This window comes from Ursus maritimus, unplaced genomic scaffold (genome assembly GCF_017311325.1).
Source record: "Ursus maritimus isolate PB19 unplaced genomic scaffold, ASM1731132v1 scaffold_10, whole genome shotgun sequence".
Classification (NCBI taxonomy): domain Eukaryota; kingdom Metazoa; phylum Chordata; class Mammalia; order Carnivora; family Ursidae; genus Ursus; species Ursus maritimus.
This window is the reverse complement of record NW_024423344.1, coordinates 5,509,138-5,534,309: the sequence shown is the minus strand read 5'-3', so window position 1 is coordinate 5,534,309 and position 25,172 is coordinate 5,509,138. Positions and strand designations below refer to the sequence as shown.

The 25,172-nt window shown below is 42.5% G+C and overlaps 1 protein-coding gene across 1 annotated transcript in view; it reads left to right on the top strand.

The window, feature by feature from the left end:
- SPATA13 (spermatogenesis associated 13) overlaps positions 1-25,172 on the top strand; it is an 81,205-nt gene that overhangs the window by 4,924 nt on the left and 51,109 nt on the right. The window contains exons 2-3 of the mRNA XM_040621646.1: positions 20,355-20,720; positions 22,465-22,609. Of these exons, the coding sequence (XP_040477580.1) occupies positions 20,355-20,720; positions 22,465-22,609 (511 nt within the window). The remainder of the gene's footprint in view (positions 1-20,354; positions 20,721-22,464; positions 22,610-25,172) is intronic.

Here is a 25,172-nt window from a genome sequence, read left to right as displayed (position 1 = left end):
TGGCCTCAGTCTTCTCCAGGATAGAATGTGGGGTAGCTTCTTCTGCCTTGGATGTTTGTAGGAACCAGGGGATTTATGCCTGTTAAGCACTTAGCCTGGTGCTTAACACTGGCTGTCACTGGGTGATGATTACTATCCACTTAGATGATTTTTCCATCCTAGGTTGACCTGACTTCTTGAAACATGGGCCAGTTAATATCAGATTTTTCCAAGTGTTTTTTTTTTTTTTTTGGACTGTGTTATAGTCTTAGGATTGTGAAAATCTTCAAGCAGTTAGTTTGACTTCACATTGTTATTATTTTTTTAAGCATGAGAGTTAGGTTCCAGCATGACCTCAAATTTATATGTTCATTCGGTATTGCACTAAAGCAAATTTGTTGAGCACCTATCAGGTATAAGACACTCAAATTAGATGTAGCTCTGTAAGGATGTCAAGAACATTATAAATGAGCTAAGATGTATCTAAATCATATTAGAACTATGCAGAATAGATTTAATCCCACAAAAGAGGTAAAACCATATGCTGTGGGATTTCGGAAGAGTTGTGGTTTTTATCCATGTATCAAATCAAGGAAGGAATCTGATTTGAAGGTGAGATGTCTGCATATAGTTTCAGTGGTCAGATATACAGAGATTTTATGCGATTTGAGAGAATAGGAAGTAACACAATTTGGTTTGGTGTAGGGGAATTATCCAAGTTAAGATGAAATCATTAAGCCCAGATCATGGACATTCTTGAATTTAGAGTAAAGAATCTATATATTACTTGGTAAAGACCGTGGAGTCAAAGATATTTTTGAATAGGGGAAGAGCCAAGCTCAGAACCGTGTTTTGGGGGAAGTTAATCTATCATTGGTAAAGAAGAGAATGGGGAAGAAAGGTGACTGGGGGAAAACTATCAGGAATTTATTGCCAGAGAGAGCTCAGAGGTAATAAGGCTCTAAAGTGTGGGGATCAAAGTAGAATATATAAGGAGGGAAGGAAAAGGAGTGAATGAAACAACGCATTATACAGACTAATGTATCTTGTCATTCAGTATTGACCTACCTGATAGATATGCCAGATATAAGGAAAAGAAAGAGTTGAAGAAAAAAAGCTATTCCTGTTCTTATAGCTTCACATTCTAATTGGTAGTTTGGAATGTATACAAATAATTATGATGTAGTGTGGTTGAGTGTTTCCAGTGAGAAATGTACAAAGTACCGTGAAAGCACCGAATTATTAACCCTGGGTAAAGAGTTGCATAGTTGGGGAAAGACTCTTGAAGATCAGGTTGGGGGATGCAGGGGCAGCAGTTGAGGTGGAGTGGCAGGGCCTTCCAGGCCAACGGGAAGAGCACGGGGGAGGGAGGAGGTACTGTAGACATAGGGAGAGTCAGCCCGAGGAGTTACCTAAGCCTTATTTTCCTCCCCTGTGAACTGGGAGTAGCTAGAGTACCTGCCTATCACATGGGGTTGTTGTGAAGATAAAACGAGGTGATGCGGGTAGAGAACTCAGCACTGAGCTTTGCATATAGTAAGTGGCCACAGAGATGCTAATCTGTGGTACTAAGGGAACTGCACGTTGCTCACTATAACTTTTGTACGGGGTGGTTGGGTGGAGAAGTGGGAGATAAGATTGGAAAGATAGGTCTGTACTTAGTTAAGAAGGGCCTTGCTTGGAGCTTGGACTTTACCCTGCAGGCAGGAGAAAGCCGGAGAGGTGTTTACCAGGGACCACAGAAGGGGACCAGCTACAGAGAGAGGATTGGGATGAGGGCGGTCCTGGGAGAGAGCATTGCTCAATAGTCTAGTCCAGAGGTGATGAGATCTGTACTAAAACCATGGAAACAGAGAGGAGAGGTTACACTTCAAAATGATTTCACAGTTTATATTTTTAATTAGCATTTGGATGTTTTGGAGGAGAGTGAAGTCAAAGATGATGGGGCAATCGGAAGGATACTCTTGTGTTGGAATCAATAATCAAACCATGAGAACAATGGACCTGAGCTGAATTCAGGTCCACTTCCACTAACATGCCAGCTCCTGGTAGGAAATCCCTTTCCCTTTCTGAGCCTCAGTTTACTTGAACACTCTAATGGTTTAGGATTTTATAATTTTCTTCCTCAGGGATTTGTAGCTTCAAAATTGTTGGAAGTCATTGTACAACCCAATCTTATAAAGTTAAATCTATTTGAGTGCTTGACTGGGAGATTTTGTAGAATACAAATTGTTGTTACCACGCGGGGTTTAACTCGGCCTGGCCTACCACTCATGGTGTCCTCCAGTCTCTGTAAGTGCTGATTTTAGCTTACCCACTACCCACTGGGGTGGCCCCCACCCGAGAACCACGACTTGCGTTTTTGCTCTCGACTCATAAAAAGGAGGGAACTTTGTGGCACCACAAGGTATAGTGTCGTGAAAGTAAAACTTCCCTCCACCTTCAGTCCTGGAGTAATCCAGTAGGTCAGCAGGGGCTGAAGTCAGGCCTACTGTGAATTACAGGTTGTGGTTTATGAGGGTGATGGGTACTTAACACATAACGATAGCTCCAAGGCGCTGTGTTTGGTATGATTGATTGATTGATTGATTGATTAAAGATTTTATTTATTTATTTGACAGAGGGAGACAGCCAGCGAGAGAGGGAACACAAGTAGGGGGAGCGGGAGAGGAAGAAGCAGGCTCATAGTGGAGGAGCCTGATGTGGGGCTCGATCCCATAACGCCAGGATCACGCCCTGAGCCGAAGGCAGACGCTCAACCGCTGTGCCACCCAGGCGCCCCATGTTTGGTATGATTTAATAGAGATATAGATACATTACATAATTTTGACTCTTGGCAGATTACTTGGGTATGACTCTTTGGGTTCCTCAAATAGCTGTTTGGGAGATTTCAACAGTTCTTCTGGAGGTTAGAAATAATCCAGTGCTATTTCACGGGACCATCCCTGGAACCAGAAGTGGGAGGTTGCATTTATAGAAGAAAATGTAGTGACCCTAGAAAGTCTGCCCAAGGCTCTTTAGGAGTTTTGTTGAGGTATAATTTGCATAACATGAAACTCACCAATTGTGAGTATATAGTTTGGTGATTTTTAGGATTTAGAGAGTTGTGCGGCTTGCACCACAGTCAAGTTATAGAACATTTCCATTACGCCAAAAAGTTCCCCCGCGCTCTGTGCGGTCAATTCCTGCTCCCGTAAAGACCTAGGCAAGTACTGATCTGTACTCTGTCTCAATGTTTTTTTTTTTTTTTTTAACTGAGCAATTTGGTGATTTGTAGTAAATTTATGGAGTTGTGTGGCCATCACCACTGTCCAGTTTTAGAACATTTCCATCACCCCTGAAGGAGACCTCACGTCCGTTTGTGGTCACTCCCTGTTCCATCCGTGGCACCTGATCTACTTTTTGAGTCTATAGATTATGCTTCTCTGGATATGTCATTGAAATAGAATCATATAATATGTGGTCTTTTGTGTTTGGCTTTTTTCACCTAGCATATTGTTTTCAAAGTGGATACATGTTGTAGCATATATGAGCACTTTCTTTCTTTCTTTCTTTCTTTCTTTCTTTCTTTCTTTCTTTCTTTCTTCCTTCCTTCCTTCCTTCCTTCCTTCCTTCCTTCCTTTCTTTTTCTTTCTTTCTTTCTTTCTTTCTTTCTTTCTTTCTTTCTTTCTTTCTTTCTTATTTTTTTAAAAGATTTTATTTGTTTATTTGAGAGAGAGAGAGCACACCAGCGGGGAGAGGGGCAGAGAGAGGGAGGAGCAGACTCCCCACCGAGCAGGGAGCCTGACTTGGGGCTCGATCCCAGGACCCTGGTATCATGAACTGAGCAGAAGGCACATGCTTAACCAGCTGAGCTACACAGCCATCCCTCACTTCATTTCTTTTCTAAGGCTGAGTAATAATCAGTTGTATGGCTATCCCACATTTTGTTTATCCATTCATCAGTTGTTAGGCATTTGAGTTGTTCCCACTCTAGGGCTGTTATGAATAATGCTGCTATGAATATTTATATACAAGTCTTGTGTGGACATATATTTCCATTCTCTCAGGTAGATAAGTAGGAGGTGAGTTCTGGGTCATATGTGATGCTATGTTTAACCATTTGAGGAACTGCCACACTGTTGTCTAAAACAGTTGTCCCATTGGAAGTTCCCACCGTCAGTGTATTAGGGTGCCAGCTTCTCTGCATCCTTGCTAGGACTTGGCATCATCACTGTTCCGGATTCTGGCCCTGCAAGTGGGTATGTAGTGGTATCTCACTTTGATTTTAATTAGCATTTCCCTAATGACTAGTGCTGTTGACCATCTTGTTTATTAGCCCTTCATTTATCTTATTTGGTAAAGTGTCTATTCAGATCCTCTGCTCATACTTTCACTGCCTTTTTACTTTTATTGAGCAGTGGGATTTCTTTATACACTCTAGATATATGTCCTTTATCAGATATATGACTTCCAAATGTTTTCTCACAATCTCTGGTTTGTCTTTTTATTTTCTTGATTGGTCTTTTGAAGAGCAAAAATCTCTGAATTGACAAAAATCACCGAGATTTTCTCCTGTCTTCTGGGAATGTTAGTTTTAGCTCTTACATTTAGGTATCTGCTCCTTTTTTAAAAATTATGTTTTTTATTTTAATTCTAGAATAGTTAACATACAGTGTTATATTAGTTTCAGGTGTGCAGTGTACTGATTCAGCAATTCGATACGTTACTCAGTGCTCATCATCTTAAGTCTATTCTTGGTCCCCTTCACCTGTGTCACCCACCCCCCACCCACCTCCCCTCTGGTAACCATCAGTCTGTTCTCTATAGTTAAGAGTCTGTTTTTGATTTGTCTCTCTCTCTCTTTTTTTCCCCTTTGCTCATTTGTTTTGTTTCTTAAATGGCCTATGCTCCATTTTTAGTTAATTCTTGTGTATAATGTGAGGTAAAGGTCTAGGTTCTTGTTTGTTTGTTCTTGTATATGGACATCCAGTTATCCCACTTTCATTTGTTGAACGGTCCACAGCTTTTACGTTACAGAGAATGTAAGTTTCCATACCCCATTGGATTCTCAATGTTCTCTGACAGAGAAGCCCTAGGACTTGAATCACAGAGATTGCAATTACAGTTGGAAAGCATTGAAAGTATGTGTGCTTTTAAAAGTATTTTTCTAATGAAGTTAGCATTTGTTACAAGGACATCTGCTATACCGTCAGTATATTCCCTAAGTATTAGCAACCCTGGGGTGGGTATTTGTTCAGCAGCACCCCACACGGGATATTGTAAAGAGAATTAATATGCTTTCTGTTAGTCATGCTTGTGCTAGCTTATGTTTAATTTCTCCTAAGGTGTTTTCTGTTTGTTTAGTTTTCCTTTTGCAGGAGAAGAACCAAAGAGAAAAAGATCTCTTGCAGAAATATTAAGTCAGGGGTGACTGGGTGGCTCAGTCTGTTAAGTGTCTGCTTTCCACTCAGGTCATGATCTCAGGGTCCTGGGATCGAGCCCCGAGATAGGCTCCCTGCTCAGTGAGGGGTGTCTGCTTCTCCCTCTCCTTCTGCCCTCCCCCCATGCATGCAATGCGTGTGCTCTCAAATAAATAAATAAATAAATAAATAAATAAATAAAATCTTAAAAAAAAGAAATATTATTAAGTCATAAAATGCAGGTCATGAGCCAAAATGTGAAAGCTTTTAAAAAAAAAAAAGATTTTATTTATTTATTTAGAGAGAAAACGTGAGCCAGGGGAGGGGCAGAGGGACAGAGAATCTCAAGCAGACTCTGTTTTGAGCCCCAACACAAGGCTTGATCTCATGACCCTGAGATCATGACCTGAATGGAAATCAGGAGTTGGGCACTTGAGGCGCCTGGGTGGCTAAGATGGTTAAGCATCTGCCTTCGGCTCAGGTCATGATCCCAGGGTCCTGGGATTGAGCCCTGCATTGGGCTCCCTGCTCAGCGGGGAGCCTGCTTCTCCCTCTCCCTCTACTGTTCCCCCTGCTTGTGCTCTCTTGCCCTCTCTGTCAAATAAATAAAATCTTAAAAAAAAAAAAGAAAAAGAAAAAAGAATTGGGCACCTAACCGGCTGAGCCACCCTGGTGTTCCTAAAGTAGCTTTTTATTTTAACAATCAAGTCAACATTTTCTGTCTTTTTAAAAGAAGTTTCCACTGCCCTAAAAACCATTCATGATTGTCATGACATAAACAGGTATATCTTTTGCAGTGGTATGTTTCAATGTATTTCTGAATGGGTGCTTAATATTTGACAGGCTACTGAACTTTATACATTTAAAAAACCACTTATAAATTTTTTTTTCTAAAAATGTAAAAGCTGAAGAATAGTGTAATGTACGTGTAATCATGTCATCCTTGAGCTTTAAAGTGGCTCGTTTCTAGAACAGTTTTTTCCCTCCTGAAATATCATCAAGTAGGATTTTCCTATTAAAAACGAGACGCGGGGGGAGGGGTGCCTGGGTGGCTCAGTCAGTTAAGCGGCTGGCTCTTGATTTTGGCTCAGGTCATGATTTCACTGGGATCGAGCCCCACGTCAGGTTCTGTGCTCAGCAGGGACTCTGCTTCTCCCTCTCCCTCTGCCTCTCCCTCTGCTCATGCTCTCTTTCTCTCTGTCCCAAATAAATAAAAATCTTTTTAAAAATGTAAAAAAAATAAAAAGGGGGGAAGAGGGAGACAGAATTACATACCTATATATCTGAGCAGGAGCCTAGTTTTTATAGTTACCATAATAACAATATGTAATCAGGTGTAAATGATGGTAATGTATCATAATTATGATCAATTAATTATAATCAATAATTAATAATCATAATAATAATATGAAATATATTAATGCTACCCATGTTAAGCTTTCTAAAGTACATGAAATACTTAAATGATACAAATCAATATTATAGTGTGTCTGTCAGGGTTTTAATATTTACTCTTATTTGGTGCTTTGCTTTAATTTGTGGATGACAAAGGCGTAATAAGACCGTACAACAGTCATAAAATGCAGAAAAGTAGTGTTTGTATTTTTAGGGGGAAATTTTAGCTGGATGATTAAGATGCCAGTGTATCTGTTTTTCTCCTGGTTCATTTTTCTCATCTTCAGCTCCCCTATAATAATTAAGATTAAAGAGCATCCGAGGTTGGGAATCACTTTCCAGTTGGCTTGGTGACACATTCATGTGATACACCAGTGCCATGGCAATTGGAAGGAATACTGTAGGTTTAATTGGCAGAAGGGCATAACTACAAGTTGCCACACGTTGCTGTATAAACTGAATGTTATCTATGTTTCTCCTACGGCTGCCAGTCCAGGGACAGAATGACAATTTGGTATGTTGCGTTCATTTAGAATGTTAGTAGTAAAGCTGGGGTGGGGATGGGGGGGTGCTCAGGTGGGTTGGAGAGGAAAGACAGTCACAGATGGTAAATTCCTAGGAAACTAGCACCGATGTAGTTGCTGGCCACCAATGCCAACATTTCTGAGTGGCGGAGAAGCTCTGTGGTATAAAATAGGTGGGCTTTGTAATAGGGCTGCCTGAGTTCAAATCCTAGTTTCCCTGCTAACCAGCTGTATGTCTTTGACCTACTTAAGCCTCAGTTTCTTTAAAAATGAAGGTAATAGTATCTACCAGGATCAAATGAAATTCAATAAATGTTGGCTTCATCATAATCATAATCTTTGTTATCATTAAAATTGTTGCCTTTGGTCAGATACTTCAGTACAGAGCAGTTAAACTTTGCAAATTACTTCTGATCTTCTAGCCAGAGTTTCTCAAAGTTTGGGATGAAGATCACACCCAGGATGCAAGCTAATGGTGTAGATCCTTGAGCCCCCCCGGAACTATGGAATTGAAATCTCTAGAGTCCAGATCCAGTAATCTGGACTTTGGACAGGCTACCCAGGCAATTACTTTTGCCACACTGAGGTTTGAGATCCGTTCTCCAGGCCGAGGCTCTAGGTGTTAAGTATCTAGGCTCTTGTGGTTGTTAAGTGCCTGTTTTTAGGTTTGTGTGTTTCTCTTCCAGATCCACCCCAGTTAACTCTTGATTTAGGAAGGAGAGTTATTCTTGAAAAAGTTAAAGGTAGCCTGTAATCCTACTTTTCTCGTTATACCCATTATCATTTGGGTATGAATTTTTACAGACTACAAACAAAAATCCCTTTTGGCAAAATAGTGAAAATAAAACTTTTAATCAGGAAATGGTGGAATAAAGAATTTGGTCCAAAATATGTGGAGAAGGGGCGCCTGGCTGGGTCAGTCAGTGGAGCATGTGACTTTTGATCTTAGGGTCATGAGTTCAAGTCCCATGTAGAGATTACTTAAAAATTTTTTTAAAAAATCTAAAAAAAATATGTTGAGTATCAGTATAGCAATTGCTCCAACCACTGCTGGAAACCGGAATTTTACCAACTCATTTGGAACTCTAAAAATGTAATTATCTCTTAAAAATAAATGTTTCAGAAAAATAAAATGAAAAACAAAAATACAGGTATCGGTAGTAACCTGTTGCATTTATATGACTCTTTTGCGGCTAATGAAAGTCCTTCACATAACATTGTTGCATTTGATTCTCACAGCCGCCCCGTGAAGTAGGCCAGCATTGTTGTATTTGTTTTAAAAGATGGGGAAACTAAGGCTTGGAAAGGTCACAGGACCCTCCTTTCAGAGTCACACAGCCGCTGAGTGGCACCTATCCAGAGCCAGGCCTCAGAATGGGGAGGAAGGCCCAGAAACACCATGGGCTTGGCAGCTGGCACGTAGACCTAAGTTCTCACCGTTTGCTGGTTTCCTGATCTTTGGTGGAATCTCATCATCTTTCTTATCTGTAAAACAGAAGTGTAAGTATCTACTGCAGAGGGTGTTTTACTGAAATGAGATGGGATTGGTAAATGCTGGTATCACAGGCCTTTGATGAATTTCCATTCTGTTTTCTCTTTTGACTCCATGACTAGCCTTCTTTCCACTGAGCTGGGGCCGCTTCCTGCCACAGCTGGTCTTGCCCAAATCAGAGTCTTTCCTCTAGATTTTTTTTAGGTGGGTGTTTTTGTGACTACTTAGGATGGGCTCAGCAGCTCAACAAAGGGGATTCAGTCCCTTTTCTGACCACGTGTTTTGTAGTTTACTTTCTGACACAGGCTTGAAGAAAGGCACCTCGGACAGTAGGGCTGGTGTGACTCCAGGTCCATAGCGTGGCATTTCTTCTAGATGAGGCGCTGCAGGGGGGGGAGCTATGAGGCAGGGAGCCTTAAATACAGCTTGTGACTAACGTAATTATTACAGCCCCATTCTCTCATGTATGGTATAGATTTTTACATATTTACTTACAGAGAAGTTCTGTTGTACACTTTGCTCTGTTTTTACTCTTTTTTGTGGTATAAATTATTCATCTATACTTCTTTCATTGCCAAGTTTCAAATTAAACATTTTCAAGATGTTTTGCACTAGTACACATTCTCATATCCCTCAACAGACATAAAAAGGAAACAGCACTGGTGCTGTCTGTAAGGCTTGCCTTATGTGACAGTCCCTATACAGAGAGGCTGAGCCACTGTTCTTTTTTTTTTTTTTAAGATTTTATTTATTTATTTGACAGAGAGAGACAGCAAGAGAGGGAACAAGCAAGGGGAGTGTGAGGGAGAAGCAGGCTTCCTGCAAAGCAGGGAGCCCGACATGGGGCTCAATCCCAGGACCCTGGGATCATGACCTGAGCTGAAGGCAGACGCTTAACGGCTGAGCCACCCAGGCGCCCCTATTTATTTATTTTTAGACAGAGAAAGAGAGAGTGTGTGCAGGTGGGGAGAGGAGGGGGGGAGAGGGAAAGTCGACTCTGCATAGCACGGAGCCCAACGCCAGCTCAATCTCATGATCTCACCATCTTATGGTCTCAGGATTGCTGGGATCATGACCCGAGCCGAAACCAAGAGTTGGACGCTCAACTGACTGTGGCACCCGGGCACCCCAGGCTAAGCCACTGTTAATAGAAGCATCCTTGGTGAATAGCAGCTCTAATTTGGGGTCACTGTTTTCTTGATTAGGTTCATTTGCTGGATCCTTGCAAGTTTAAAGGAGAGTGACACAATCTGTCATCAGTGAGTGTTGCTGGAAGAAAGAAAGAATCCTCATCAAGTCATTACTTTCTCTCACTCTTCTGGGTTCTTTTTTTGAACTTCCCATCACTGTGCCCTCTTTGTTCCTTGCCTCCTCTTCTTGTTACCCCTTGCTCCTCCCAATACAGTAACACTTCAAGCTGAGACTAAAATGTAGAAAAGAGATGTTTTAGAAGTCCTAAATCTTTCTTTTTACATTCTGTTGCCAGCAGTGGACACTTATGTGTTGGAAAAGATTCCATTACCATGTACTTCACATCTCAGAAAATAGGAAGCCTTCAGAACAGGGTTGTTGATAGTAAGGGAAGGAAAATTGTAGTCAGTTTGTTTTCAGGGTGGGACAATTCAAGTAGGTTATGAAAGAGACAGGAATGGATGATTGTGTCCTGATCTAAAACATGGTTATTGATTTTGAAATATTTAGTTAACAATAACTAAGCAATAACTTCAATCAAGCTCATTTTTATAAAATCATACATGAATGTAGGAAGGAAACAGCTTCCTTGCCATCCAGAACTGTCCATTTATTTGCTCATTTATCCACCCACCACCTCAGCATTCATCCCTTTCCACATGCATGAAGCATCTTTGATCACTGATCTCTGAGGCTCTCATATAGACTGTGAGGACATCACCGTAGTACTGGGGAGTTTGGAAAGAACAGGAGCAGCTGCTTTTGCATGATGCTGAGACAAATAAATAAATGCTATGTGAACATTATGGTGGTTTTAATAGAGGCCCAGAAAGGAGCAAAGAGCTCGGAGCCCAGGGGAGTTTATGAAGTTTTCCTACAGGAAGTACTATTTCAACTGAGTTTTGAAGGGTAGATTTTACAGGTTGACAAAGGCAAACGATAATCTGAGAGAGAGAGAGCAACGTTAACCTCATTTACAATTGCATAAAGTAAATATGTGGTAAACGGTGAATCATTTGATATGGGCTGGAGAATAATCGTATCTGAGGACAGAGCTGGAGAGACCTTGGACGAGATTTTGAATGACCTCAGGTTTGTTCCAGGTAATGGCCAGCTAGGATCCAACATGTGTTTCAGTAGCATAGAGTAGATTGGGGACAGGGAAGCCAGTTGGGCAACTATTGGAATAGTTCTGTGAAAAACGATGGAATGGAATCTTCCTAAGATTGAGTAATTGACAGAACATGGTGACTGGGAGGCTGGGGCTTGTGAAGATCGGGGAAGACGCAAAAGGGCCTAGTATGGGGTATATTGGATGGCCTTCACTAAAACGAGAAAGCAGTTTGGGGAAAGAGATGATTCATGAATGTGCCATTCTGCATTCTAATCCAGAAACCCTTAGTTTTCTTGATTCTAAAGGCACTTGGGGCCACTGATTTGAATGTTTGTGTGCTGTCATCCATGACTTGAAATGCAGGTGATGTCATGAACAGACACCTCTCTCCCTTTTTGTCCACTAGAGAATCAGCCGGGACCTTCTTTGCTGCCTGTTCGTCTTTCCCTTCTCCTTTTGCTTCCTTCTAGCCTGTCTGTACAACAAAAGTCAAAACAGCATTAAGAAAAACCTCTGATGTTCAAAAGGGTTTAGAAGAAAAATGGACTTCTGATATATTCAAATCTAAAACATTTGTGATTTTGGAATAGTTAGTTGTCCTCAATCAATAAGCATTTGGAAAAGAGGAAAGTAAGTTCATTTTTATAAAATCATGCTTTTTATAAGTTAAAGAAAGTTTAAGTAGACCTCTGCATTCCTCAGCGTGTGTTGCAGAGATAAAATACATTTAAAAATTTATTTAGTTAGTTAGTTAGTTGAGGGAGTGTCCGTGAGCGTGTGAGAGAGCACAAGAGAGAGGAAGAAGCAGACTCCCACTAAACGGGGATCCCAACTCAGGGCTTGATCCCAGGACTCTGAGATCATGACCTGAGCCAAAGGCAGACGCTTAACTGACTGAGCCACCCAGGCGCCCCAGAGATAAAATACATTTTAAGATGTTAAGATGGAATTGTTATAGACATTTATTTTATGATATGATGATTTAAAAATGTGTCTTTACTCTTAATGAGTCCAGGCATAAATTGCAGCCTACAGTTCTATTATTTTCTCTGCTTGGGTGTCAGACCCAGCATTGTGTTGTTGATTTGGAAATGGTAGGATGCTCTGGGTTTTTGGATAAGCCCAGAAAATGGAATTCCCTTAAGTGATTGTTATGAAGCCCGGGGATGGGGGGAAGAAAGCTTATCACTGGCCCCGTGTTTGCACAGGGTCAGTGGTAACCACCCTCCCACGATGTAAGGGAGATGGAGGTTCACATGGGGAGTGGTCATAGGGGCCAAGATGGGGTTCGTCATAATCAGACAGACTTCATTTCTTTATTTTAAATAAAGAAAGAATGAGCTCAGCTATACTACTCTCTCAGTATAGTATTCTAAGTCTTCAATGGTGTTTAAAATGTTCATAGTTATTTAAATGACTTTTTATGCTTATAGAACTAGGCTAAGAATTTTAAATTGTGTTCTCCATGAACTTCAAATATTTGCATTTTTAATAAATTACCTATTCTGCCTATAAAACAAGTTGTAGATTTGCTAACTGTGTTTTAAGTATGTTTTATCATCAGTTTTACACATGCAAGGGCAATTGAAGTCCACTATATTCCCCTGTTACTTCAATGGCCTAAGAAGCATTAACATATTTTTAAATATTTTTAATACCATGTCATACTTTTTTAGCAAATGGCCTATCTATTCCCTGAACCCAAAGGACAGGGCCACAGCATTCCAGATTACAATAGTTCCTTTTCTTCTCTCTTTTTCTTTAATTTTTAAGAGTTACATCAAAATTATTGAAGTGCGTATAATCTCATTTGATAATAATCAGAGCAGTTTTTAAAAAAATTTTTTAATAATTTTTATTTTGTTATATTAGTCACCATAGAGTACATCCCCAGTTTTTGATGCAGTGTTCCATGATTCATTTTTCAGAACAGTTTTTTGTTAGTTATTTGCATTTCATTTGCTCTCAGAATTCCAACAGCCACTAAGGTTCTTAAAGCTTGAAACCTTGTATCTTAAAGGTGCAGCATGTTGGTAAGAATGTCACCCAGCATTAATATATACATTTGCCTCTAAGCCAGGGAAGGAAAAGCTCAGTAAATGAATGGGTTTCTACTTTCTCTTCTGTTTCTTGCCCAGGCCTTGGCCAGACCTGGGCTAAGTCCAAATCTGGGGTCTGCGACGGGGGAACAAACAAGTTTATGATGGTGTCTGTCCCTTCCCAGGATGGTCCCTGAACTAGAGGAAACCGTGAAAGGTGGAACGGAGCCAGGCTGAACATGCATGATTTTTTAGGTGGTTCTTAGTTAAGTGATGGGTGTTTGGCCATTTACTTATTTCAGACCAAGTCAGAGGCTACCTCTCTCCTCTCCTTGCTTGGGCAATTTCAGAAGTACTCCCACCTGGCTGTTTATTCCTTAACCAGCCTAAGGGTGGTAGACAAAGATGTGTCAACCCCTGGAAAGTTAGGAAGAGGGAGAATTAGCACACCTGGGTGATAGGTGGTCCATTTCTGGTGGGCTGTCCCTCATGCTATGCAGTCCCCACTGCATGTACACACACACACACACACACACACACACACACACACCATCAAGAAGGCAGCTTTGGAGAAAGAAATACTCCACCCACTTGTTCTAAAAATTAAAGATAAGAAACCAAACATGATTCAGTAAGTTCAACAAAACCAACTGTATTTGCATTCCATGTGTGATCAGTTGAAGGGAGAAGTTCTCCCTGAGGAGAGAGAGGGGAGTGGAGCCTAGAGCAGGAGTGAAGGTGAGCGATGCTGCTGGAGGCGGGAGAAAGCAGTAGAGAGGAAGAGTCAGGGAAAATATGCCTGCACTAAGTGAGGACCCATGAACAGCCCAGAGAATTCATCAAAGGGGAAGCATAAACCGGAAGTGGAGAGATGTAAAAGGGATAAGCACAGGGAGGCTTTTGTAGAGCAACGTTAGGAGGTCTAGTATTTGTGGAAGTTGCTGCTTTTGCAATAAACCATATTGCATTTTTCTTATGTGCATCTACAAATGGGGGGGTCATGTCTAGTGCTGGCCTTGCAAAGAGGGAATTTAATGAAGTGCCTGATCTCTCTCATGCTCTCTTTCGTTAAGTCCATTGCCTTGTCTGTGACTGGGTTCTCATCTCCAAAATGGGTATAATAATGCCATCTTTACTTACCTGAAAATATGATTTTAGGTAGATTATAAATGCAAGTTGATGACGACTTAAGAGTTCTAAGTAACTAAGAGTATCTTTTTGATGTTAAAGTAACAAAGAGAAAAATGTCATTAGCACTCAAGCTTTCATCTTTCTAAATGTGTAAAGATTTTCTTGTTCTTACTTTCAACTCCTCAGAATGTAGTAGTTGATCTGGGATCTTATGAGTTCCCTCCCTCGCTTAAAATTCTAGGCCATGTATTTACAACCCATTCCATTCCAAGCACTCGATAATCCAGATAACAAATCTGCACTAAAAAAAAGAAAGAAAGGCCTATGGATTGTCTTATGATACACTAATTTTCATTTAAGGGAAATTAGTGACATATAACTCTAAATAGTGAGATGCCACTTTTTAAATTTTACAGTGTATAAGGCCTAAAATTTCAGTTTTCTGGAGTTGGAACACAGAGCTGGTACCATAATTAGTCTTAAGCGAAATTATGTCAACTGGGAGTTTTGAACCTTGGTTCATCTGAGGGTTCTGTCAATAGAAATTGGGGAGTGGGGTTTTATTTTCACTACCTTGTAGGTAAAATGTAGCAATTCCTTCCATTAGGAATGTAGGCAGTCAGAGCAATTTTATCAGCACCTATGATTTTGTCACACATAGAAATCACAAATCTTTCTCACATCATACAACAGTTTTTGTTGATATCTTAAAACCTCTTCAATTCATCAGTACTTCCAAAGTATGGCAGTTATTAGACTGATTGCTAACATTCTTAATTTTTGTGTTTTTTATATATTATTGTATCAGTTCTTTTAATATTTTGATAATTATATTTCAAAATCTGATTACTTTATAATTTTATCTATTTTATTTTATGCATTTAAAACCGTGATTTGGGGAAGGGGTCTCTAGCTTTCCCCAGCTTGCGGGGGTACCTACAGAACCTCTCTTCATGTCATTTCCCTCCCCGCACCCCCACCCCCTTCCAAGCAGCTCTACAGCTAAAGGCAGGAAGACCTGGCAAGTTCTGTCTTGCTTCTGCAAAAGTGTATGCCAAGGATGCAGGGCTGCAGAGTGGAAATGACGGAGATTTTGAAGTCAGACAGACTGAGCTGTCAAATGGGCCTCTCTCCTTCGGCTCTGTTAACTAGAGCAAGTCATTGCCCCAGTGCTAAATGGGTAAAATGTCGTGAAGAGTGACGCACGTCACAGGGTGGTGGTGAGGATTCGGGAAGGTTCCGGCACACAGGGGCATTGAGAAGCATTCTGGCTGGCCTCCTGCAACATGAGCTGTCGAGATGTGTTCTTGTCTCACTTCCAGGCCTGGGACCGCACCTGAATTCTCTACAGTGTTCAGGATGCTGAGGCAGTGTGGGAGGCTCGCTTACTGTGTTAGTGCACATCTTGGGAATACCTTTGGATCATCTGCTGGAAAAGCTCTGCTTTGGTTAATTTTTTTTTTCAGTCTTCCCAAAGCATCTTACTTTCCCTGCTTGTAGAATTTTCTTCTGAATTACTTTGCTGTATGAGTTTCCTAGGGCTACTGTAACAGATTTCCACCAACTACACGGCTCAAAACAAGAGGACTTATTCTCATTGTTGTAGAGGCCAGACGTCTGGGGATCCGTTCTAGCCGCTGGGGTTTCTTGGCTTGTAGATGCACCACTCTGCTCTCTGCCTCTGTCCTCATATGCCTGTCTTTACTTTCGTCTTTGTGTCTAAATTTCCCTCTTTTTCTAAGGACACCAGCCATTGGATTAGGGCTCCCCGAATCCAGCATGACTTCATCTGAACTCGGTCACATCTACAAAGCTGTATTTCCAAATAAGATCATATTCACAGGTCCTGGGGATTAGGGCTTCAACATTCCTTTTACAGGGGGCATAATTCAACCCCCAACTCTTGCTTTTTGATCCATTATACTTCCCTTAGACGAAGCTTCTGAATGGATCTACGTGACATCAGGGCTTTTTGTGTTAAGTCTTTTTTTCCTCGGTTAATAACTTAACTCTCGCTGTGATTTCAAAACATGTTTTGAAGTGTCTTACTGGAGATAATAAGATCTATCTGGGTTTTTACTTCTGTGAAGCAAAGAAAGGAATCTTGTAGAGGAAGAGGAAATTCAGGACTCCTGACTAGGGAAAGTACTTTAAAACAATGCAGAGAAGCAAGAGTTAAAAGGGCAGCCACTCCACTGCAAAGTTTGTTTACAAAAGTTTACGACTTGGGTGTGAATTGGCCAATCAAGCTTAGAGCCCTGGATTAATCTGAAGGCCAGGCTGCTGGATTGTGAGGAGAAGTGTCAGTAGACCCAGTTCTGGGCGGCCACTTACACCCTCACTGTCCCGTTGTAGAGGCAAGAAAGAATCTCAGAGAGCATGGATATGGTCAACTGCTTGTTCCTTCAGTGTGTCTGTGGGCCACCACTGCCGGTAGCGGAGTCCGGGGTAGGTTATAACTTACGGAGCGTGGTGGTGCTGGTAGTGGTGGGTGTTTGTAGCTGCAGATACAGTCACAGTCCAACTCTGTTCCCTGGAATGAACCTCCCTTGTATTCCGGAAGTACACAGACTTTGTCAAAGGAAGAGTCAGATTTAGAATATGCATCAAAGCTCTGATTTGTTTTTACAAGGAATCTAAGTCTCTTCTGGCTAAGGATCACTGTCTCCCCTCCCTCTTTTGCTAGGAGTACAGCGGACCTTTCACTTGCATATATTATCCTGTTAACTCATTTTTGCACTTTCTAGATCATTCCGTACCACTTGGAAAGGCTGTTTTCTCCTTTTGTATCTTCAGTGGGACTGTATAAATAGTTCTAGGAGAATGACCCCCTGGTGGGAACAGTAGTTGACACTTGGGGCATGACGTTTTAAAGAAATCATCCTGTGCACGTCTCCTGCCCTCTCATTTCCTGCTCTGAACATACCTGCCTTTATCCAGCCTCCTCGCTTCCTGGACTATGTTTTGGTCACAGAAGGATTTCTTACCTGAACAACTAAGACAGCCTCCTGTCTTCCTATACCCATTTCCTTATTTTCCCATCTGCATCAGCAAGACTTCAGTGAGGCATGCTGCATGTTGCGTAAGTGCCAAAAACAAAACAAAACAAAACAAAAAAACAAAACAACCCCAAAGAATTAAAAAAACTCAAAAAACTGCACGTAGATTTGTTACCAGTTAGACTACTCCTTGCCTATAATTCTGTCTTGCTTCTGTTTCTCTAACACCTTGTTTCTGAACCTTTTTATCACAGGGCGATAATATAAATGGCTTATTCTTGTGTGCTTAAATTGTGCCACTTAGTTTAATAATATAGTTAAACTCTCCCTTATATGCTGTTTTTCATATGTAATGTAAAAAATATTAACTTTTTCATGATTTCTCATATTTTCCCATGAGGGTGTCAGAGAGGAAAACCTTTTCCTCCACCCCTCTTAGGCTTACTGCATGGGGGTGTGTGGAATTGAACTGACAAAAGACAGATTAGAAGAAAAAAGACAGGTTTTTATTCATGTGAGTAAGTGGGAGTTGACAGGAAAAAGTGACTGCAGGAAGTGGTTAGAATTGGGGGCATTTATACTTTCTTACTAGAGGTAGGGGAGGTGGAGAAGGGGACTCATGGGAAACCCAGTGATTAAGGAAAGATAAATGGGCCCGTGGAGGAGCAGATGGGAGGTCTGATAGTTCTGTGGCCCCTGTGTGCTGAGGCCAGGGCTTCTCTTCTCAACAGATAAAAGTAAGATCTTCCCCGGTTGGAAGAAAGAAAATCTACCTCAAGATAGTGGATTTATGACAATGGGAATTCTTTGGGGAGGCTCTGCTTTCAGGCAGATAAAGGAGTTTGGCGTTGGGGGGGGGGGGGAGTCTATTCTTGAATACCTTGAGTTTACAAGAGTTTTGATGCCACAGTGATGTATTCTAGACTCCTCAGTGGTGACTTGAGTTAAACATGAAAGCCTTTGTAGTCAGAATCAGCGGACAGCAGGGTAAGTGGTGATTGTTAGAACTTACTAGCTTTTGAGCAGCGGTGACTTGGTATCGTGGTTGAGCAGCGGTGACTTGGTATCGTGGGAACAGAAATGACAAGGCCCACATTTCAGTGTCTCTCTTACTGCACATGGCCTGTGTGGCCCTGGGCAAGTCACCTCACTTCCCTGGGTTTCCATTTTCCTAATTTGAAAAATGCAGTCCAGTAGAGTGTAAATCCCTTTCTGCTTTCTTTGCTCTTCGTCAGATTTTTTCATAGTATAGTGGGTCCTTGAACAACAAAAGTTTGAACTGGGTGGGTCCACTTCCATGTGTATTTTTTTTTATATAAATACAGTGCAATACTGTAAATATATTTTCTCTTCCTTATGATTTTCTTGATAACATCTTTTTTTTTGTTTAGCTTAAATTATTATAAAAACACAGTATATACTATATGTAGCATACCAAACGTGTTAATGGGCTGTTATCAGTTAAGACTTCCCCGCAACTGTAGGCTATTAGCAGTTGTTTGGGGAAAGCCAAAAGTTAACATGCAGGTTTTTGACCGCAGCAGGGGTCGGCACTTGGAACCCCTATGTTGTTCAGAAGTCCGCTGTGTATGATCTTAGGGACTGTTGAGGCACGCAGGACTGGGGATTCCAGGAACTGTATTTGAGCTCTTGGTTGCCACTGATCCACAAGCAGCATGACCTGTTGGGCCAGTCCTGGGGGCAGGGCCGGGCTGCCTGGAGCGCTTCTCCAGGCCTCCGTGGCCTGCTCTGCCTGTCCTCCAGTACAACTCTGTCCTTGTTCTCTTCCCTGGGCCCTGGACTGTTTTTGGTTTTTATTTTATTTTTAAATAATAACCAGGGGTCACCTGCGTGGCTCAGTCGGTGAAGCATCTGCCTTCGGCTCATGATCCCGGTATCCTAGGATGGAGCCCTGCCTCGGGCTCAGTGGAGAGCCTGCTTCTCCCTCTCCCCCTGCTTGTGTTCCCTCTCTCGCTTACTCTCCCTCTCTCAGATAAATAAAATCTTTAAAAAAATAAAATAAAATGTGTATAAAAAAAAAAAAACCAGGGATGGGAGAAACCTCCTGTAGAACTAGGCAGTGGCCCTCTTCTGAACCCAGACTTTGAGGGGTATGCTGACACAGAGGTTATCTGCAGGCAGGGCTGAACCTGGGCATGGTTATTCTACACACTGCTTTTTAAGAGCAATAATTAACTGTGGCTGATAACGGCTATCTCACTTATTGGTTTAGCATTTCATCCGCACAAGGACCCATTATTCCCCAGTGAACAGCTGCAGAACCAAATCCGAAGACCTTAAGTAACTAGCCTGAGGTTACACCGCTAGCTCATGGCCCAGGCTGACTTACACAGCAGACTGTCCATTTCCAACCTCATGGTTTTTTGCTGATACATTGCATTGCCTCTGAAAAAGGTATTTGAACAATTTGAAAATTGTTGCATAGTTTGGGACCACAGACTCTCCAGCTGTGGGATCGTCTCGTCCTGAATGGTTAGTTGTTACTTGTTCTGGGTCACACAGCTAGTTAGTAGCCTCATCTAGTTCTCTGAATCCTAGTTTGTTGCTCTTCTCATCAGACCTGACTCCTTGAGTGTCAGGCCCTAACAGCCCAGCCTTAATCTTATTAAAGCACCTTCTATTTTTAAAGATTATTGCAAGAAAATACTGTAGAGTAGCAGTGTAAAGTATTACACATTCATTTCTCCTTCTGGAGTCCTACATTTCCCCATGCTATTGTTAGGTATATTTTGTATTTTGGGTGACACCATCGTTATATGTTCTTTCTAGCAACTCACAATGGTACTGATTCTCTCAGTATCTTGTATCCTAGCTCATCCTAGTTCACCATGCATCACTGTTTAGATTATTGTTTTAATTCAGCCTCCAGTTAAAGATGAATTGCTTATTTCAATGCACATTTCAGTTGTGTCTTCCTGTTAACAGAAATAACTTTAAAAAAAACAAACAAGTAAATCAAGAAGGCCTTAAGGCAGGGCTGAAGAGGATGGGAGGGAGTGTATGGCTTGTTCTTTTTCAATATCTTCCTGGATTTTGGTGCTCATCTAACTTGTTCGCATTTGAAAAGGTTGTGACAGAGGAATCCTGGAGGCGGGGCTCATCCCAGGATGAAGAAAGGACAGAATCACAGAGAATCACCAGAAGGAAATGGGGTTCTGGGAGAAGATCGAGGCCCCGACCACTCTCTGACTATGGCCAGCTGGCCAACCGAAGTCTGTCTATTCCTGAAGACTCGATTGCTGTAGACCCCCAGAAAGAGGACACTGTGGAGGGAGACCACCAGCCAAACACGGCCTCCGCGGACCCTGCAGACCAGGACCCTGCTGTGGGCTGCCCCAAAGGAAGCTGGAGAAGACGCCCCATCTCTGTGATAGGCGGGGTCAGCTTCTATGGGAACAGCCCAACAGAGGAAATAGAGAGCCTTCTAACCCAAGTAAGACCCGGCCTGCTTCCACCACAGCTAACAGAGCCCTCCAGCTTCCTGGCCTTTGTTCTCTCCTGTGAACTAAACAGCACGCTGCTTTTCTTTCTTCTCTCTGCCTCAAGGACAACAGACTCCCAGCCTTTCTTCCTGACTCTGAAAACACTCATGAATTAACCTGCCATCTGACATGTGGATGCCTTTTACTAATCTTCTGTCTTTCCTGGAGTCTCAAACAATAGGTGAAACTAGTTTGCTGTTTGTCCTAAATCACCTGAGATCTTAATAAGAGAAGGTAGCAGTGCCTATTTAGTGAGCTTCTTGAAAGAAGTTCTTGAAAGAGAAAGTGTCCTCTGATGTTAAAAAGTAAAGATAAGAAGAAAATAAAAAAAAATTTTTTTTAGGGGCTAAGGAAATCGGTTTCCTACCATTTTTTAACTCTTTACATTCAAGTTGCTGCTTTGCAGCTGCTTTATTAATAGACTAAAAATCCTTATATTTTCCCCTTAGTATTTCAACAAGTATTTATCAGTTACCCAAGAGCACTTTGAAGCTACAAAACGTTTAAATAAAGGCCCAGTTCAGGAGGAGTGTATGTTATTTGGTGAGACCCAGCCATGGTCAGGATGGTCAGGGGTTCCCAGAACAGTATATGAGTAAGCACCCAGTTTTACTTTTTGTGCTTGCTAGCTGGTAACGAAAATAACTCCTAAAATTCTCTTAAAAGGGGAAAATCTATGTTAGTAGTGGATTTTATGTTTACATTCTCCCTGTAAAGCCCAGCCTAATGCCTTGCTTATAGCAAGCACTCAAATTCCTCTTGTTTAATTGAGTGAAATTGAATTGCATTCTTAAGGTAAAAAAATGAAGCGGAAGAATCCCACGAACTTTTTGCGGTATTAAGATGCGCGGTACGCTAGGAAATAATCCTGAACCAAAGCACACTGTAATCTGTTTTAACTTGAAACACAGTATGGGGAAAATCGAAAGCACTTAGAAATTATTTCACTTCAGAGCATTAAGAAGGAATGTGGTAAGGTCACTTTATGCACTGTGGGCACATTTAGGGCCAATGGGTGGGAAAATACAGAGAAAACCTAAGGAAAGCATAAGCCAGCTTGGCCTTTGATTTATAGATACGATTCACGTGGAAAAATCAACAGGGCACATAGGTGATTCTAAAGAGGCCTGGGTAAATTCGTGTAAAGTGGAAAGCCAACTGTTCTTTTAAAAAACAAAGCTCAATTGTCGTGATAGTTGAGGTAGGGAACATTTGTGTCCCACAAATGCATACCTAGTGCCTGCCTGTGGATGTGCCTGGCGGTATGCTGGCCGGAGTCTGCCATCCAGGACTGTCTGCTTCCCCTGGAGGCTGCTGCTGGGAACACATCTTCGTACCCTTCCGCCCCTGCCTCTGTGAGAAAGCCACCACTTCCTAAATCTGCTTCTCTTCTTGGACGCTTTGCTTTTACTGAGTGTTACCCCCGGTATATTGCCGACAAATAACATGAAATGTGTTGCCGTGAGGTAAGAGCCCTTGAGCCGATGCTGGTTGTTTAAAATCTTGGAATAATTCATTGCCACCGCGCCTCGGTGCAGCCTGAAGCTCTTGGCCATGATTTGGAGACGGCGTCTTGGGGGTGTGAGTGGCTTGGAGGCGACAGTGCTGAGCTGCTCACAGCTGTGCGTGTGAAGAGCTCTGCAGGAGGTGCCACTTCCTGGCATCCCCTCACTGCGTTTTGCTTTCCTTTTGTAGCCGGCAGCCAGGCCTCCTGTGCCCGCTCACCAGGTGCTGCCCTACAAGGCGGTTTCGGCCCGCTTCCGGCCCTTCACCTTCTCCCAGAGCACCCCCATTGGGCTGGACCGCGTGGGACGCCGGCGGCAGATGCGAGCATCCAATGGTGAGTCTCCCAGGCCCGCCCTGTGTGGGGGCTCCCTTTTCAGAAACTGGTGTGGAGTCCTCGGTTGGATTGTGTGCAGTGAAACCAAGGTGCCCCTTCGATTGGGCACCTCTCCACTGCCTCTGGGCCGGGGCGTTGTTCCCCTGGGAGTGAGGAGGGCTCATCTCAGGGTCTGGTAATGCAGGCATGGGGGCGTCCTCAGCCCTCCGGGGCTCTGTGTCATCACGGTGACCCCCTTTGAGAAGTTTGCTCCCCTCATGTCTGTATACCTAAGTTCCTGTAGGTGGAGAGCTAAGAATGGAGTCCCAGGCATTTGTCTGAGACTTTTTGAAGCTCTTTCTGGGTGTTTGAGATTCACTGATGCTATTTTGAACACCAAAGAAAAGTTTGTCTAATACAGTAGCTAATATGTTATCGCAGTACTTACCCGGTAAATACTTGTTGATTTGAATCAATACCACATGTTTTTGGAAATATGTTTACTTTTTAAAAAAATATATAAATGGAATCATTTTATTTTTTAAATGTTTTTAAAGATTTTTGAGAGGGAGAGAGAGCACGGCACAAGCAGGGGAGAGGGGAGGAGCAGAGGGAGAAGGAGAAGCAGACTCCCCGCTGGGGCTCAGTCCCAGGGCCCTGAGATCATGACCTGAGCCGAAGGCAGATGCTTAACCCACCAGGTACCCGTGATGTTTATATTCTTAAAAAAAAAAAATATTTCCTTACACCAATATTCATGTCGGTACCAATCAGCCAGTCAGATAATGAATGGCATGGCCTGTTGTGCACTGGACAACAGTAACGAGTTAACATTTATCGAGGACTTTACCATGTGGCAGACTGTCCCATGTGCTCTGATGTATTAGCTCATTTGATCTTTGTAACTACCTGCCATGTTGGTGCTATTATTATCCTCGTTTTTCCAGATGAAAAAGCCCAGGTATCCATGGGTAGACTGCCCTAAGTCACTCACCCAGGAGGGGGCAGAAATGGGATTTGAATCTACAAATACAACTTTTAATACCAAGTGGTTCATTTTTAACCACTGAACTATATGGACTCTTTAAAGAAGTGCAGCAGACTCTAATGATTATAGCTCCAACGGCAGGGTTTCCTGTCTTAGTTTTAGAAATGAATATCGTGTGGTGAGCATGAGAGTAAGAGCTGGGCGTTAGGAAGCCCAGCTGCTACCTCAGCTGGGCCACCGCCTTGCCGTGTGGGCAAGCCCTGCATGTGAGGGTGGCGACTGAAGCTGTAGGCAGGGGTGAGGTTTCAACAGCCCTGAAGACAAGGTGGAGGGTGTCAGTGGAAGAACTGAAATTCCAGGGGGTAGGGGAACAGGATGGGTCAAGGAAGGGAAAAAACAAGGAGATATAGACTCCCTGGTCAAGGGAGGCATTTCTAAGGACAGGTAGAAGAGGATGATGGCTAGTGACCAAAAATGGTGACAAGAAAGTCACTGATGGATCTTGACACAGAAATCGTTGAGGACTGTGTCCCAGGAGGGTCTCACTGGGTGGTGAGAAGTCAGAGTGTTGGTGAATGGTGAGGAAATGCTATCACCCCCAAATTGTTGCCATGGTTTCTAACTCGTGTTGCATATACTGGGAGGAATCAAGGTTGGACTTGCAGGTGGAGGTTGAGGAAATTTGTGGACATCTCATGCCTTTGTCAACCCCTCAGCCGAGGATGTTGGACACCTGGGAGTCATTGCCCCCTTCCTTGGGGAGTCACTAAATCCCATCCTTTGGCTCTCAGGGTCACCTTGCTTCTCAGGCTCCTTAACCCTTCCCCTCACAGCCACCCTATCACCTCCTCAGGCCATGTTTTCGTACATACTGTACTTAGAGTCACTGTTCATGTTCAATTCTTTCCCACCATTAGAATCAAGTCCCAGTTCCTTAAGTGAGTTTATAGGCTTTTGTTCAACCCGAGTCTCACTTTCCATCTGTTTCTCTCCTTTCTCCTGCCAGAGCTTGCCGTCCAGTGTTCTTGCATCTTCTCTAGGCTTTCACACTCCTTCCATGCTTCTCACATTGCACCCTTTGCCTACAGCTCCCTTCTTTCCCATTACCATATATCAACATTCTTCCCATTCAGAATTCAGAACTCATTCCCTTGTGTGCCCTTGGAGACGTGCATTGTCTTCCTCCTTCAAAGCTGCTCAGCCCTGAGTCTCATATTCATACCCTCTGATCCAGTCATCCACCTCTGGTGATGTGTTTTCATTTTTTTTTTTTTAAGATTTTTAAAATTTATTTATTTGACAGAGAGAGAGAGACAGCCAGCCAGCGAGAGAAGCAGGGGGAGTGGGAGAAGATGAAGCAGGCTCCCAGCGGTGGAGCCCGATGTGGGGCTCGATCCCAGAATGCCGGGATTACGCCCTGGGCTGAAGGCAGACGCTTAACAACTGAGCCACCCAGGCGCCCCTGGGGATGTGTTTTCAGAAAGTCATCCAAAAGGAGTAAAAAAGCTATATGCACAAGATATTCTTCGCAACATTGTGATGGCACGAAAGTCAAAGCAAACTAAATGTTTAGTCACAGCAGAATAGTGAGTTGGG